This window comes from Grampus griseus (assembly GCF_964374135.1).
Source record: "Grampus griseus genome assembly, chromosome: 2".
Classification (NCBI taxonomy): Eukaryota; Metazoa; Chordata; class Mammalia; order Artiodactyla; family Delphinidae; genus Grampus; species Grampus griseus.
In genome coordinates this window covers 102,812,648-102,831,504 of record NC_139018.1, presented here as the reverse complement: position 1 = coordinate 102,831,504, position 18,857 = coordinate 102,812,648, and the positions used below count along the sequence as shown (strand labels likewise).

General features: G+C 40.6%; 1 protein-coding gene across 1 annotated transcript in view; it reads right to left on the bottom strand.

Annotated features, from left to right (window-relative positions):
* FAM81A (family with sequence similarity 81 member A) overlaps window positions 1-18,857 on the bottom strand; it is a gene marked incomplete at its 3' end in the record, with an annotated part of 76,640 nt that overhangs the window by 45,791 nt on the left and 11,992 nt on the right. Inside the window, exons 2-3 of the mRNA XM_082648145.1 lie at window positions 5,223-5,319; window positions 3,454-3,727 (exon numbers count right to left, since the gene is read on the bottom strand). Coding sequence (XP_082504271.1) covers window positions 3,454-3,727; window positions 5,223-5,242 — 294 coding nt within the window. The 5' untranslated portion in view covers window positions 5,243-5,319. The remainder of the gene's footprint in view (window positions 1-3,453; window positions 3,728-5,222; window positions 5,320-18,857) is intronic.

Sequence of the window (18,857 nt, the reverse complement as noted above, 5' to 3'; positions counted from 1 at the left end):
ACAAGGGAAACTTTAGTATTTTGAACTGGATGAAAACAAAAACACAACATACCAAAACTCATGGAAGCAGCCAAAGCAGTGCTTAGAGGACACATTATGGCTTTAAACACCACTATCAGAAAAGAAGAAAGATCTCAAACCAATTCCCTAAGTTTCCACGTTAAGAAACTAGAAAAAGAAAAACAAACTAAAGCAAGCAGAGAAAAAGGAAACAATATAGAATTGAAAGCAATGAAATATAAAACAAAAAAGCAAATAGGAAAAGATAATAAAACCAAGAATTGATTCTTTGAAACAATCAAAGACTTAAAATTAAGATAGAAATTCTCCCCAAATTGATCTCATTCAAAGCAGTCTCTGTCAAAATCTCAGCAGGCTTTTTACAGAAACTGACGAGCTAATCCTAAAATCTATATGAAAATGCAAAGGACCTAGAATAGCTGAAACAATTTTGAAAAAAAGAGCAAAGTTGGAGGACTTACACTACATGATTTCAAAATGATTTGAAATCATGATTTCTCTAAAGCTAGAAATTAAGGCAATGTGGTATTACCATAGGAAAGCCATAAAGATCAAAGGAATTTAAAAATTAACCCTTAAATTTTATGATCCATTCTTTTTTAACAAAGGGACAAATGGGAAAATGATAATTTTTTTCATATGATATTCAAGGAAAATCTAACTTAGATCTTTAATCTCACTTCATACATGAAAATTAACTCAAAATGGATCATAAACCTAAAGGTAAAAACTAAAATTAACTTTTGAAGTAAACAGAGCAGAAAAGCCTTGTGACCTTGGGTTAAGCAAACAGTACTTAAGTCACAACACCAAAAATATAAACCATAAAAGAACCTGATAAGCTGGACTTCATTAAAATTTGTAGAATTTGTGCTTCAAAAGACACCATTGGAAGAATGAAAATACAAGCCAAAGAATGGGAGAAAATATTTTGCAAATCACATATCTGATAAGGGACCTGTATTTAGACTATATAAAGAAAATTTACAACTCAATAACAAGACAAATAACCTAATTTAAAAATGGATTCTGGGACTTCCCTGGTGGCACAGTGGTTAAGAATCCGCCTGCTAATGCAGGGAACACGGGTTCGAGTCCTGGTTTGGGAAGATCCCACATGCCGCGGAGCAACTAAGCTCGTGCGCCACAACTACTGAGCCTGCGCTCTAGAGCCCGTGAGCCACAACTACTGAGCCCATGTGCCACAACTACTGAAGCTCGTGCACCTAGAGCCCGTGCTCCGCAACAAGAGAAGCCACTACAATGAGAAGCCCGCGCACCGCAACGAAGAGTAGCCCCCGCTCACCACAACTAGAGAAAACCCGCGTGTAGCAATGAAGACCCAACGCAGCCAAAACTAAACAAATAAATTTGTAAAAAATAAATTACTAAAAAATGACCCGGACACAAAAGGGCAAATATTGTGTAATTGCACTTATGTGATAAACCTAGAATAGGGAAATTCATAGAGACAGAAAGTAGAACAGAGGTCACCTGGGGCTTGAGGTGAGAGTGGAATGGGGAATTATTGTTTAGTGGGAACAGAGTTTCTGTTTGGGACAATCGAAAAGTTTTGAAAACCGATAGTGGTGATGGTTGTATACAACACTGTGAATGTAATTAATGTCAATGAACTGCACACTTTAAAATGGTTAAAGTGATAAATATCTTACACACAATAAAGAAATAATTTTTAAAAATGGGCAGAAGACTCGAGTAGACACTTCACCAAAGAAGACACACAAATGACTGATAAGGACATGAAAAAGTGCTCAACATCATTAGTCATTAAGGAAATGCAAATTAATAGTGCAATGAAATACCACTACACATCCACTATAATGACTATAATCAAAAAGACAGATAACAGCAAGTGTTGGTGAGGATGTGGAGAAACTGGAACCCTCACACATTGCTGGTAGGATGGTAAAATGGTATAGCCACTTTGGAAAATTGTTTGGCTATGTTTTAAAAAGTTAAACACAAGCTTACTGCAAGACTCAGCAAGTCCACGCCTAGCAATTTACCCAAGAGAAATGAAAATATATCTCCACACAAAGACGTGTACACATGTTCACAGCAGCTTTATTCACAATAGCTAAAAACTGGAAACAACCCAAATGTCCATCAACTAATAAATGGATAAAAGGAATGCTGCATATCCACACAACAGGATACTACTGGGACATAGATATAAATGAAATGTTGATACATGCCAGAACATGGCTGAACCTCAAAAATATCATGCTAAGTGCAAGAAGCCGGATGCAAAGGACTTCAGATTGTAAGATTCCATTTATACAAAATGTTCGGAAAAGACAAATTACTTATAGAGACAGAAGGCGGATTAGTGGTTGCCTGGGTCTGGGGTGGAAGGAGGGATTATCGGCAAACAGGCTTATATAAATTTGCAGAGTGATTGAAAGGTTTTACAACTGAACTGTGTTGATGGTTGCACAAATTGTACGCTTACAATGGGTGGATTTTTGTGGCTTTTAAGTTATACCTCAATAAAGCTATTAAAATAAATAAATACAAATCTGACATTGGAAAAAAATGAGTCTTGATTTCAGGAAGCATAACTAAAATACAATATCCAGGGAATTCTCTGGTGGTCCAGTGGTTAGGACTCCACGCTTTCACTGCTGAGGGAGCAGGTTCAATCCCTGGATGGGGAACTAACATCCCACAAGCTGCGTGGCACAGTCAAAAAAAAAAAAAAAAAAACACAATCTCCATGATGTGAAATAAAGATTTCCCTTAATCTAGTCATATATCTTTTATTCACACATTTTCAAACTACACATGTAGGATACTGACATTATTCAGTGATGTTAGCCCAGGCCCTAAATGATCTTAAGCTTTCTGAATTAAATTCTGTGGTCCTGCGACTGCTCAATAAAAAGCAGTTTATTTACAAACTCTAAAAATAGACAATATTGGCTTTTTATTGGGTTCACTTTAGGGAAAAATAAAGCAATAAAAGGGAGTCCGAGAAGCGATTCACATCCCTAGATTGTCTGAGTAATAAACTGTATTATTTATAATCATTATGACCTAGAAACATTTACTCTGAAGCAGCAAAGGCTGACCTAGCAATTGATTTAATAGCTGTCTTCAGCTACATGAAGGGTATTACAGGGAAACTATTTGACTGGTTCTCTCTCTTTCCCTTGAGAGCCGAACAAAACAAAAGTGATTTAGTAATCAGCAAGGTACATTGAGATTAAACACAAATAACACTGACAGTAACCGCTATCCAATACTGGAATACATTTAATATATTTGTTCAAGCTGTTTCCTTGGCAATCCTTAAGACTAGACAAGACAGACAGCTTTGGTCTGAACACAGTACTGCTTGGGAGGGAGGCATCAGACATGGAACAGGTCTGTGGAAAGGAACGCAGCCCACCTGACTTCCACACGCCTTACCTCGATATCCCGATTCAGTTGCTTCACTATGGCAGTTATGTTTCTGATGTGCTCCTCCAAGAAAAGCCTGGCCAAGCGGTCGCCTCCCCCTTTGTTTTGCATTTTCTGCAAGCTGTTGACGATGTCGTCTTTGATCCGGAAGGCATGCTCCACAAGGGCGGCCGTGGTTTTCTCGTGGCAGAGGATCCTGTCTTCCAGTTGCTCCACTAGGCTTACGGATGAGTAGGGTGCCATGGTCAGGGACTGGCTGTGTCGGGGCATCGTTCTAACTCGCCTACGGAAGGGAGCCCCACATTATTAGGGTTGACAATTGGGAAACAGTCACTTTTCAAGCCAGATTCAAGACTTCCCAGAAAAGGAAAGGCAAATTATCTATCCCTACAAGCTAAAGGGGATTCGAGGCAGGGTTTCTACTCGCAACGAGTTTTCTTGGTGAGCCAGGCAGCAACTTTAAACAATGGTCCCCAGAGAGTTAAGTGCGCTGGTAGCGGGCTCCATGACCTCCCAAAGCAAGAGGCTGAAAGATCAAAGCTTATTAACAAAATTGCTGGACCTGCCCTTCTCCTCCCTCCCTCTAAAGCAATGGCTACCAACCCAAATGCTTACAAGGGTCAGGCAGGGGACATAAATGAGGGAAGCATACCACAGAGAATACACTAGGGAGTGGTGGGGACTTTGCAGAACTGACAGGGCGTTCCTCAACTAAACGGAGCCACGATTCTGCTCCACCCATGAGTGACCATCTGGGAATGCAGATCCATTTTTCCAGGTAATGTGATATTTCAACAAGAGGCAGGAAATGTAGGCTTGTATGTGAAGTCACCTGATTTCTTAAAATGTTAACAATTCATTAAAAAAGTATTTAAGATGATCCAGGCCAAACAATGTACTTCTATGAGCCAATTCTGGCCTATGGACACGCCACTTCTGATTTAAAAGGGTTAGCAGGGACTTCCCTGGTGGCACAGTGGTTAAGATTCCACCTGCCAATGCAGGGGACACAGGTGTGAGCCATGGTCCAGGAAGATCCCACCTGCCACGGAGCAACTAAGCCTGTGTCACACAACTACTGAGCCTGCGCTCTAGAGCCCACGAGCCACAACTACTGAGCCTGCGTGCCAGAGCTACTGAAGCTCGCGCGCCTGGAGCCTGTGCTCCACAACAAGAGAAGCCACCACAATGAGAAGCCCACGCGCTGCAACGAAGAGTAGCCCCTGCTCGCCGCAACTAGAGAAAGCCCATGAGCAGAACAAAGACCCAACACAGCCATAAATAAATAAATAAATAAATTTATTTTAAAAAATAAAAATAAATAAAAGGGTTAGCAGGGGGACTTCCCTAGTGGCGCAGTGGTTAAGACTCTGCGCTCCCAATGCAGGGGGCCCAAGTTCAATCCCTGGTCAGGGAACTCAATCCCACATGCATGCTGCAACTGAGTTCGTGTGCCTCAACTAACGAGCCCACCGGCCGCAACTGAGACCCAGTGCAACCAAACAAATAAATTTTTTTTTAATAAATAAATAAAAGGGTGAGCAGGGGTATCAGCCCCCAAACCTCCAGAGGTACGTTTCACTGTTGACCAGAAGTGCAACTGTACTGAAGGGCTACTGTGAAATCTCCACCTGTCAGGGTCACTGAATAGTCCACAGTATCCTACTCTTGCCCTCGAAAAAAGTCATTGTTGGATAATGTAACAGCCACAAGGCTTCTTTTATAATGATCACACCCACTAACAGCCCTCATGGAATTGGTGGAAAGAAAAAGTATACCTTAGATGCATATTTTCCATATATTATACCTTTCCTCGGTGACAAGAGAAGGAAATACAGTACTCCGTTGGGCCATTTTCTTTTTAATAGTTCACATCTGTTGAAAAAATAAGCATTAAATTATTTAACGGTTTATATCTACAACTTAAATGACCTCTAAAGCTTATTATTAATTTACTAAGGGGATCAAAAATTATGCTGCCATGCTGATCAATTATATTATTAAATACCTTATATCTTATATACAATAGAAACAGAAGATGTCTCTAAATAAGGAGAAAAGAGTCAAACATCAAAATGCTTCTGCTAGATAGATCAACAAGGACTGTCAAATGGAGTTTCCTTAAGTTTTCTCACCCCGTATCTGCATCTCAAGCTTGAGAAACCACTTTTAAAGAAACAACATAGTTTCTTCAATGGGCTTAGTCAGTCCTGTACTTCTCCACAGGAATGTACAGGAAACTAAGTTAGGAAATTTGATCTCAGCAAATTTAGCAAATTCCGTAGCAAATGAAGAGCATTATTTAAACATTAATCTTAACAAAACAATGCATGATCAACGGGATCTGATTTGGGGGAACTTAGCTATCCACTAAGAGAATGAGAATGATACTCTTCATTAAAACCTTCAAAGTGAAAGCAATTATACTCCAATAAAGACATTAAAAAAAATAAATAAAACCTTGAAACTGTATTATAAGATATAATCATTCATATTACATCAGGCATATATAAGGAAGAGTTGATCATCACAATGCATTAGAAATCTGAACAAAATCGGATGGTTTTAAAAATTTCTCATTACTGGAGATTGGTTCAAGATGGCGGAGTAGAAGGACGTGCGCTCACTCCCTCTTGCAAGAGCACCAGAATCACAACTAACTGCTGAACAGTCATCGACAGGAAGACACTGGAACTCACCAAAAAAGATATCCCACATCCAAAGACAAAGGAGAAGCCGCAGTGAGACAGTAGGAGAGGCGCAATCACAGTAAAATCAAATCCCATAACCGCTGGGTGGGTGACTCACAAACTGGAGAACACTTATACCACAGAAGTCCACCAACTGGAGTGAAGGTTCTGAGCCCCACGACAGGCTTCTCAAACTGGGAGTCCAGCAACAGGAGGAGGAATTACCAGAAAATCAGACTTTGAAGGCGACTGGGATTTGATTGCAGGGCTTTGACAGGACAGGGGGAAACAGACTCCACTCTTGAAGGTCACACACAAAGTAGTGTGCGCAACAGGACCCAGGGGGAAGGAGCAGTGACCCCACAGGAGACTGAACCAGACCTACCTGCTAGTGTTGGAGGGTCTCCTGCAGAGGCGGGGGGCGGCTGTGGCTCACCGCGGGGACAAGGACACTGGCAGCAGAAGTTCTGGGAAGTACTCCTTGGCGTGAGCCCTCCTGGAGTCCGCCATTAGCCCCACCAAAGAGCCTGCAGGCTCCAGTGCTGGGTTGCCTCAGGCCAAACAACCAACAGGGAGGGAACTCAGCCCCACCCATCAGCAGACAAGTGGATTAAAGTTTTACTGAGCTCTGCCCATCAGAGCAACACCCAGCTCTACCCACCACCAGTCCCTCCCATCAGGAAGCTTGCACAGGCCTCTTAGATAGCCTCATCCACCAGAGGGCAGACAGCAGAAGCAAGAAGAACTACAGTCCTGCAGCCTGTGGAAAGAAAACCACATTCACAGAACAATAGACAAAATGAAAAGGCAGAGGACTATGTACCAGATGAAGGAGCAAGATAAAACCCCAGAAAAACAGCTAAATGAAGTGGAGATAGGAGACCTCCCAGAAAGAGAATTCAGAATAATGACAGTGAAGATGATCCAGGACCTCGGAAAAAGAATGGAGGCAAAGATCAAGAAGATGCAAGAAATGTTTAACAAACACCAAGAAAAATTAAAGAACAAACAAACAGAGATGAACAATACAATAACTGAAATGAAAAACACAGTAGAAGGAATCAACAGCAGAATAACTGAGGCAGAATAACAGATAAGTGACCTGGAAGACAGAATGACAGAATTCACTGCCGCAGAACAGAATAAGAAAAAAGAATGAAAAGAAATGCAGACACCAACATTCACATTATAGGGGTGCCAGAAGGAGAAGAGAGAGAGAAAGGACACGAGAAAATATCTGAAGAGATTATAGTTGAAAACTTGCCTAACATGGGAAAGGAAACAGCCACCCAAGTCCAGGAAGCACAGAGTCCCAGGCAGGATAAACCCAAGGAGAAACATGCCAAGACACATAGTAATCAAATTGACAAAAACTAAAGACAAAGAAAAATTATTAAAAGCAACAAAGGAAAAATGACAAATAACATACAAGGGAACTCCAATAAGGTTAACAGCTGATTTCTCAGCAGAAACTCTATAAGCCAGAAGGGAGTGGCACGATATACTTAAAGTGATAAAAGGGAAGAACCTACAACCAAGATTACTCTACCCGGCAAGGATCTCATTCAGATTCGACGGAGAAATCAAAAGCTTTACAGACAAGCAAAAGCTAAGAGAATTCAGCACCACCAAACCAGCTCTACAACAAATGCTAAAGGAACTTCTCTAAGTGGGAAACACAAGAGAAGAAAAGAACCTATAAAAACAAACCCAAAACAATTAAGAAAATGGTCATAGGAACATACATATCGATAATTACCTTAAACGTGAATGGATTAAAGGCTCCAACCAAAAGACACAGGCTTGCTCAATCAATACAAAAACAAGACCCATATATATGCTGTCTACAAGCGACCCACTTCAGACCTAGGGACACATACAGACTGAAAGTGAGGGGACAGAAAAAGATATTCCATGCAAATGGAAATCAAAAGAAAGCTGGAGTAGCAATACTCATACCAGATAAAATAGACTTTAAAATAAAGCATGTTACAAGAAACAAGGAAGGACACTACATAATGATCAAGGGATCAATCCAAGAAGAAAATATAACAATTATAAATATATATGCACCCAACACAGGAGCACCTCAACACATAAGGCAAATGCTAACAGCTATAAAAGAAGAAATTGACAGCAACACAATAACAGTGGGGGACATTAACACCACACTGGCACCAATGGACAGATCATCCAAACAGAAAATTAATAAGGAAACACAAGCTTTAAATGACACAATAGACCAGATACATTTAATTGACATTTATAGGACATTCCACCCAAAAACAGCAGATTACACTTTCTTCTCAAGTGCACACAGAACATTCTCCAGAACAGATCACATCTTGGGTCACAAATCAAGCCTTGGTAAATTTAAGAAAACTGAAATCATATCAATGACTTCCTTGATTTGATTGAAATCATATCAATCATATCTTTTCCAACCACAATGCAATGAGATTAGAAATAAATTACAGGGAAAAAATGTAAAAAACACAAACACATGGAGGCTAAACAATACGTTACTAAATAACCAAGAGATCACTGAAGAAATCAAAGAGGAAATCAAAAAATACCTAGAGGCAAATGACAATGAAAACACAACGATCTAAAACTGATGGGATTCAGTGAAAGCAGTTCTAAGAGGGGAGTTTGTAGCAATACAATCCTATCTCAAGAAACAAGAAAAATCTCAAATAAAAAATCTAACCTTACACCTAAAGGAACCAGAGAAAGAAAAACAAACAAAACCCAAAGTTAGCAGAAGAAAAGAAATCATAAAGATCAGAGCAGAAATAAATGAAATAGAAACAAAGAAAACAATAGCAAATATCAATAAGACTAAAAGCTGGTTCTCTGAGAAGATAAACAAAATTGATAAACCTTTAGTCAGACTCATCAAGAAAAAGAGGGAGAGGACTCAAATCAATAAAATTAGAAATGAAAAAGGAGAAGTTACAACAGACACCGCAGAAATACAAAGCATCAAAAGAGACTACTACAAGCAATTCTATGCCAATAAAATGGACAACCTGGAAGAAATGGACAAATTCGTAGAAAGGTATAACCTTCCAAGACTGAACCAGGAAGAAACAGAAAATATAAACAGACCAATCACAAACAATGAAATTGAAATTGTGATTAAAAATCGTCCAACAGGGCTTCCCTCGTGGTGCAGTGGTTGACAGTCCGCCTGCTGATGCAGGGGACATGGGTTCGTGCCCCGGTCCGGGAAGATCCCACATGCCACGGAGCAGCTAGGCCCATGAGCCATGGCCGCTGAGCCTGCGCGTCTGGAGCCTATACTCCGCAACTGTAGAGGCCACAACAGTGACAGGCCCGCATACTACAAAAACAAAAAACAAAAACACACACACAAAAAAATCTTCCAACAAACAGAAGTCCAGGACCAGATAGCTTCAAAGGTGAATTGTATCAAACATTTAGAGAAGCGCTAACACCCATCCTTCTCAAACTCTTCCCAAAAACTGCACAGGAAGGAACACTCCCAAACTCATTCTACAGGGCCACCATCACCCTGATACCAAAACCAGACAAAGGTACTACAAAAAAAGAAAATTACAGACCAATATCACTGATGAATATAGATGCAAAAATCCTCAACAAAATACTAGCAAACAGAATCCAACAACACATTAAAAGGATCATACACCATGATCAAGTGGGATTTATCCCAGGGATGCAAGGATCCTTCAATATATGCAAATCAATCAATGTGATACACCATTTAACAAACTGAAGGATAAAAACCATATGGTCATCTCAATAGATGCAGAAAAAACTTTTGACAAAATTCAACACCCATTTATGATAAAAACTCTCCAGAAAGTGGGCATAGAGGGAACCTACCTCAACATAACAAAGGCCACAGATGATAAACCCACAGGAAACATCATTCTCAATGGTGAAAAACTGAAACTATTTCCTCTAAGATCAGGAACAAGACAAGGATGTCCACTCTCACCACTCTTACTCAACATAGTTTTGGAAGTCCTAGCCACAGCAATCAGAGAAGAAAAAGAAATAAAAAGAATACAAATTGGAAAAGAAGAAGTAAAACTGTCACTGTTTGCAGACGACATGATACTATACATAGAGAATCCTAAAGATGCCACCAGAAAACTGCTAGAGTTAATCAATGAATTTGGTAAAGTTGTGGGACACAAAATTAATGCACAGAAATCTCTTGCATCCCTATACACTAACGATGAAAGATCAGAAAGAGAAATTAAGGAAACAATCCCATTCACCACTGCAACAAAAAGAATAAAATACCTAGGAATAAACATAATTAAGGAGGTAAAAGAGCTGTACTCAGAAAACCATAAGACACTGATGAAAGACATCAAAGATGACACAAAACAGATGGAGAGAAATACCATGTTCTTGGATTGCAAGAATCAATATTGTGAAAATGACTATACTACCCAAAGCAATCTACAGATTCAATGCAATCCCTATCAAATTACCAATGGCATATTTTACAGAACTAGAACAAAAAATCATAAAATTTGTATGGAGACACAAAAGACCCCAAATAGCCAAAGCAATCTTGAGAGAAAACAACAGAGCTGGAGGAACCAGACTCCCCGACTTCAGACTATACTACAAAGCTACAGTAATCAAGACAATATGGTACTGGCACAAAAACAGAAATACAGATCAATGGAACAGTATAGAAAGCCCAGAGACAAACCCACGCACCTATGGTGAACTAATCTATGACAAAGAAGGCAAGGATATACAATAGAGAAAAGACAGTCTCTTCAATAAGTGGTGCTGGGAAAACTGGACAGCTACATGTAAAAGAATGAAATTAGAACACTCCCTAACACCATATACAAAAATAAACTCAAAATGGGTTAGAAATCTAAATGTAAGATGGGACACTATAAAACTCTCAGAGGAAAACATAGGAAGGACAATCTTTGACATAAATCACAGCAAGATCTTTTTTGACATACCTGCTAGAGTAATGGAAATAAAAACAAAAATAAACAAATGGGACCTAATGAAACTTAAAAGCTTTTGCACAGCAATGGAAACCATAAACAAAACGAAAAGACAACCCTCAAAATGGGAGAAAATATTTGCAAACAAATCAACGGACAAAGGATTAATCTCCAAAATATATAAATAACTCATGCAGCTCAATATTAAAAAAACAAACAACCCAATCCAAAAATGGGCAGAAGACCTAAGTAGACAATTCTCCAAAGAAGACATACAGATGGCCAAGAGGTACATGAAAAGACGCTGAACATCACTAATTATTAGAGAAGTGCAAATCAAAACTACAATGAGGTATCACCTCACACCGGTTAGAATGGGCATCATCAGAAAATTTACAGACAACAAACAAATGCTGGAGAGGGTGTGGAGAAAAGGGAACCCTCTCACACTGTTGGTGGGAATGTAAATTGATACAGCCATTATGGAGAGCAGTATGGAGGTTCCTTAAAAAACTAAAAATAGAATTACCATATGACCCAGCAATCCCACTCCTGGGCATATACCCAGAAAAAATCATAATTCAAAAAGACACATGCACCCCAATGTTCACTGCAGCACTGTTTACAATAGCCAGGTCATGGAAGCAACCTAAATGCCCATCAACAGACGAATGGATAAAGAAGATATGGTACATATATACAATGAAATATTATTCAGCCATAAAAAGGAATGAAATTGGGTCATTTGTAGAGACGTGGATGGACCCAGAGACTGTCACACAGAGTGAAGTAAGTCAGAAAGAGAAAAACAAATACCGTATATTTAACACATCTATGTGGAGTCTAGAAAAATGGTACAGATGAACCAGTTTGTAAGGCAGAAATAGAGACACAGATGTAGAGAACAAATGTATGGACACCAAGGGGGGAAAGCGGGGGCGATGGGGGGGTAGGATGAACTGGGAGATTCAGATTGACATGTATACACTGACGTGTATAAAATGGATAACTAATAAGAACCTGCTGTATAAAAATAAATAAAATAAAATTCAAAAAAATTTCATTACTTAGGTTTCTCAATACTGTTGTTAATTGCCTTAAAACAATGCCTAGTAACTGTGATCTGATTCAGTAATTAGTTCTCATTTAGATGTTGGATTCAAAAAGCATTTCTGATTGAAACCATTGTTTTGGCATCATCTATCCAGTATGTTATTTTTAGAGTTTCAAAATGTGAACATTTACTTTTCTAGACAAAGAAGTTTGAATTTAAACAAAATGCATTTAAGAAAAAAAGTGATTCAGGCCAAACAATCTACAATGCCAAAGGAGTTCTTCAGTATTAAAGATAATAATTTTTGCCATTTAGACTACAAAAATTAAGCCAGTGTGAAAGATGTTAATATTTAGAATCACAGAATCTTTACAATCCTGAAGTTGTAAAATAACTTAGCTGGAGTGTTAATCTATAGAATAACCCAACCTAAGAGACATTTTGCATCTATTATGTAGACAACCTAAACAGGTAAGATAAAAACCCCCTCCCTCAAGGGCTTCACAGCCTACAGAGAAAGGTAGACATCCCCACCAACCAGGAAACACTGGGATAACTGGCTAACTAATCATATGAACAGAAACGCATGGGGAGAAAACACTAACTCAAAAAGTTGTATTCACCCTTATGTCCACTGCAGCATTATTTAAAATAGCCAAGATATGGACACTACCTAAGTGTGATGAATAGATAATGTGAGATGTACACACAGATACACACCCACGCACACGCAAATACATACACACATGCACAGTGGAATACTATTCAGCCAGAAAAAAGAATAAAATCTTGTCATTTGCAACTGTATGATCTTACTTTAAATCTTAAAAAACAAAACAAACACACAAAAACCCCACCAAACTTATAGATACAGAAAATGGAATGATCGTTGCCAGAGCCAGGCACTGGGAAGTAGGCAAAATAGGTGAAGGGGGTCAAAGGAACAGACTTGCAGCTATAAAATAAATAAGCCATCGGAATGTAATGTCAGCATGATGTCTATAGTTAATAATACTGTACTGCATATTTGAAAGATCCTAAGAAAGTAAATATTAAAAGTTCTCATCATACACACAAAAAATTTTGTAACCACTGTGCTGACCGACGTCAACCAGACTTATGGTGGTGATCATTTTGTAATATATACAAATACAGAGTCGTTATGTTGTATACCTGAGACTAATATAATGCTATATGTCAATTATACCTCAATGTAGAAAAAAAAATTTTAACATTAAAAAAAAAAAATGGGGAGGAAAAAGGGAGAGGGCTTTGTTTTTTTCCTGGGTAGCAACTAGCTCAGGGAAGGACTGATGAGAATGAGTAGGAGTTCCCAAAGTAGAGAACAGAGAGGTTGTGCCATACTTTCTCTGTGCCACACTCCGGGATTCCCTCTACTTCCTTTACTCTCAACACACCCCAGCCTAACCCCTTCTTCAGCCTCATCCCTGGCCACTCCATACCAGAGCCCAGTTAACTCTAACCTTCCCCAAAGCCGCCCCACCTACCACCGTCCTGCAGCACGTTGCTGCCATCATACCTTTGCCTGTGTGCTCTATCAGAAATGCTCTTCCCACCTCTGCCTGCCGAGAAAACTCGTACTAATCCTGTAAGGCCCCACCAGCCCTTCAATTCAATAAAATGGCTCCCTCGTGTGTATCCTTTAGCTCTTTATTCTGTGTGTTTTATACTACTTACTATGTCCTATTATTCTTAGGTGTTTAATAGTCTGTCTCCCCTACTAACTTATATGCTCCTTCAGGGCACGTTTCAAATCTTAACGGACACAGAGCTGACCTATGCGAATCCACACAATGGACTTCCCTGGTGGCGCAGTGGTTGAGAATCTGCCTGCTAATGCAGGGGACACGGGTTTGAGTCCTGGTCTGGGAAGATCCCACATGCCGCGGAGCAACTGGGCCCGTGAGCCACAACTACTGAGCCTCCGCGTCTGGAGCCTGTGCTCCGCAACAAGAGAGGCCGCGACAGTGAAAGGCCCGCGCACCGCGATGAAGAGTGGTCCCCGCTCACTGCAACTAGAGAAAGCCCTCACACAGAAACGAAGACCCAACACAGCCAAAAATAAATAAATAAATATTTTTTTTAGAAAAAGAATCCACACAATGAGAGCATGATTAGCGTTCCAGTATCAGAAATTGCAGCAATAAAGGCATCAGAGAATACGGTTTAGTTAAAAGTATAGTTCTCTACGGAGACCGAATCCCAAACATTAGTCACTCAATATAATACCTGGGAATGAATGGAGACCTTTGCAATGCCTTCTTCTGAAAGTCATTTCATCCACCTGGAATTATCCTGCCTGAGCTACAGAAGCCCAGCTACATCCCCTTTCTGAAAAAGGAGTCTACCCACCACTCATTGTCTGAGATTGCTTTTCAATAACACACCTCCCTGTAACAAACCAAGCACTATCCACTCTGCGAGAGAAAATGTCACATGGCATGAGTCCACAACACACACTGACGTCTGTCCAGAATTGGTGCCCTTTTCATGAGTGTGGTGGGTGGGCAAGTGTTTATCTGTTAGGTCTCTTGGTCGGTTAGTATCATGATTCTTTGCCAGAACAAAGGGATCTATATTCCTAATGAATAAGGATGAAAAATAAATGTCACTGGATTAAGTGACTTATCAAAAATTGTTTCCAGATCTTCCTATTAATTCTGGCTCCCTTGCCTGAGGGCATCAGCTCTTGCATGTTTATAAATCTCATCTCTAGCACCACAAGTGGGTCTGCAACACTATCAGGCAGGTCTGGGTCGTACACTGTTTTGATCGTGCCATATTTTGCTGTTATAATATCAATCTCCAGTTTGAGTTTAAAAACTTGGGGAAATCAGGGGAAGGGACAGGTAGGCAGAGCAAAGACAGAAGAATTGAAAGAAATAAGAGAAAGTAAAATTACAATGCCCAAAATATGCAATACATCAACAGAATTTGGAGGTTAAAAGAAGAGTAAAGGGAAATGCTATTATCTAAACCAAAACATTTATTTCTGATTATAAGGATTCTGAGATATTCTCAGATACATATATAGTATTTAATGACAAAAGGAAACATTAATCCCAATAAATTGTTCTATTTTTGTAAGTAAGATGACACTGGATAGAAATACCTGTATATCATTTTAATGTAAAATGATACATGAACTTAACAAATTAAAATGACAATTTTTACGGAAACATTAAAATTTAGTTTTTCAGTTTACTATTACAATACAGCACTGATGTGTTCTGCTGAGTGTCAGAATTTAAAAAATAGGCAAAGCATTTATGAATTAAGTCGTTGTAATGTGGTGGTGGGGAAAAAAAAAGCTGATTTCCTTATAGTTAAAAATAGAGTGAAAGGAGAGAGGGCGGAGAACAGTGGAAGGCGTGTCTAGGAAGACAGGTGGGAGTGTTCCTTAACTGATCTCTGAGGCCAGGCTCACGCTTGGACTCTGTCCTGGGGCAGCAAGGACTGATCAGGGTTGGGAAACTCAAGGGCAGTGAACAGCCAGCGGCGAGAGCATGTCAGAATAGGGGAGAGGTTGCAGTGGCAGATGCTGGACCAGGAATCCCTCCTGGGAGGGACAGGATGGGGCCCAGGAGGGAAGAGGGGCTGAGGGTTCCCTCAGAGCCTCTTTACTCCTTTCTCTCCATTGCTATTCAGCTCTTCTCCCTCCCCTCTCACTGCCTCCTCTCGCTTGATTTTCTCTTTTCCTCCCACTCACCCCTCTCCATTCATCTTCTTTTGCTCTTTCCCTCTTCTTAACTTTCTCTTTCCACAGTCCATTTTCCTTCCCCCTACCATCTCTCCTTTCCCTCCTTTGCGCTCTCCCTTCCCACAGCTGCAGTCCAACATACTTTTCCATCGTGGGAGACATGGGTGGTGGGGTCAGGAAGGTCCTTATTTGAAGCCCGGCTTCCCCAATAACTAAGATCCTAGTGGGCTTGTCGGGTTGGGGACCACAGAACTAACAGCCGCTCCCTCTTTGGAGTGCTGACCCCATGACCCCATTCATGCAGCATGGTTGTGGGCATTAACGAATTCATCCTCACGATCATTCGTGAAGGGTCTGATCTTATCACCTCCATTTAACCAGAGGAAACAGAGACCTAGAAATGTTCAGCAACTGGCCTGATGTCACAGGAAGGAAGAGATCAGGGATCTGAGCCTAGGGCCCCGGCCTTTTCATCAGCAGGCATCACCCACAGAGAGGTGGTGGGGTGTCCAGAACAGAGTCTGGCCTTGGGGCGCTGGATATGCTTCCAAAAAGGGCTGTTCCTTTCTCTTCCCTGCTTAATGTCCTTTCATCACATCTGACAGAAAATAGATCTGTTTTCTAAAGTAAAACTTTATGTAAAAGGTTCAGCAAATATAGTATTCATTTGTTTAAAGCCCTATTATATTGTTTACTGTGGTGGGTTAGTGGGGAAATCATTAGGTACTTGCTATTACCTTTTCATTTGGCCAAAGCTGTCCTTCCGGCACCGATGTGTGCTGAGGTTACAGCTGGACTGAAGCCATGTTAGTGTAACTTGTGTTTTTGAAACCAGAGCCCATACATGAAAAAAACAATTTGTGGGAATACCCTGGCGGTCCACTGGTTAGGACTCTGCACTCTCACTGCCGAGGGCCCGAGTTTGATCCCTGGTCATGGAACTAAGACCTCACAAGCCTCGCAGCACAAGCCACACACACACACACACACACACACACACACATACACACAAATTGCAACACACATACTTTGTATGAAGAAATCTGGAACATTTTAAAAAACACCTTTCCTTAAACTGAAAAATGCTTTTTGTGATTAATAAAGTAATATAATTTAAAAATTTAGGCTCTACATAAAGGTATGAAGAATAAATTGAAAATCACCACTCAGAGAGTGTTGATATGTACATCAATTTACCTTGTTTTAAGATCTCTCTTCAGGATACATATAATTTTCCTTTATGAAAAAAATGAAATCCTACTCTACACTATGTGTACCCTGCATTTCCTAAATAACACTATATCCTGAACATCTTTCTGTCAATATGTAAAGATACATATCACAATTTTTAATGCCTGCATAATATTCCATTAAATGGACCTATCATACTCGTTAGGCAGCCCCTGACTGATGGATATCTACACTGAAATACTATTTATAGTCCAGGTTTAGTTCAACTTTTTGGTCTCGTTTTCCTTTTCTTTCCTTTGTTCTACAAAATGACACAGGTGGTATAAAAAGTCAGTGGGGCAGATTGCAAGCTACTTTCAAAACTGAAGTTAAGGTGAGACACTGACAATGAAACCTAAAGAATCAAGGAGGGATGAAATCAGCAGATCTGTAAGAACAACCCAAGATACCGCCAATACTCCCAGCAGAAACAAGGCAGTCATCACGCCTGTGCTCACTGGCTCACTGTCAGTCTTCGGCTCTATACTGTGAGCTCCATGAGGAGTTGTACTGTCCACAGCACAGTCGCAAGCACCTGGCACATAGCTGATCAATAAGTGTTTGCTGGATGAATGAATCTCAAGGAGAGATGACTACAATGAAGTCATTTCAAAATGCTGAATTTAATCAACTGAATTATATTCCAACTAGAGACTTAATGGGCAACCAGAAAGGGAGATGGGACACACAGCATGTCTAGTAAAAGCAGAGTATGGAGAGGCAAAGTTGATCAGTGTTTCCAAGAACCTAAGAAACTGGGGTAGCAGGAAGAACCCTATTATGGACAGGGATGCATGAAGCTGTCAGGGCTCAATGACACTGGCCACTCAGATGATCCTGTCACTCCTCTTGCCTGAGCCCGCACTCACCAAGCACATCATTTAGCTTCCCATGTGGATGTGCACAAAAGGAGAAAACACAGGAATCAGCAAACTCGAGCCCCAGGCTACCTGCCAGCTTCCCTTCTCATCATGAATTAGTACTCTGACGTGACACCTCTGATGAGAACTGCACTTGGGTAAGTCAGTCTTCTGAAATCTGAACGTCTCTGACTGTCCTAACAGTGCTGAGTATTTAAACCATGACACTGAAACATGGGACCTATTGTGAAGGCCAGATTCCTGCAGAGGTGGCCCCCATGCTCCTAACCTCCGGGAATTCATACCTGGGTAAACCCCTCCCCTGAGTGTGGTGGGACCTGGGACTTGCTCCTAACCGACAGAATACAGCAGAGACCAGCCAAGGGGCAGTCACCTGGACCCCGTCGGTAGGTGCAGTCAGCTGGGACTCTGACACCAAATTATATAGGGTATACTTCTGATTACTGGGAAGAGAATATTTATTTCATAATCTAACTTTTAAGTCATTTAATAGATATCTAAATGGTTGTGTTAGAAAAATCTCAAAAGGATATTGTAGAAGGACTTCCCTGGTGGCACAGGGGTTAAGAATCTGCCTGCTAATGCAGGGGACACAGGTTGGAGCCCTGGTCCGGGAAGATCCCACATGCCGCAGAGCAACGAAGCCTGTGCACCACAACTACTGAGCCTGCTCTCTACAGCCCGCAAGCCACAACTACTGAGCCTGCATGCGACAATTACTGAAGCCCGCACGCCTAGAGCCCGTGCTCCACAACAAGAGAAGCCACCACAATGAGAAGCCCGCACAATGCAATGAAGAGTAACCCCTGCTCACCGCAACTAGAGAAAGCCCGCACGCAGCAACAAAGACCCAACGCAGCCAAA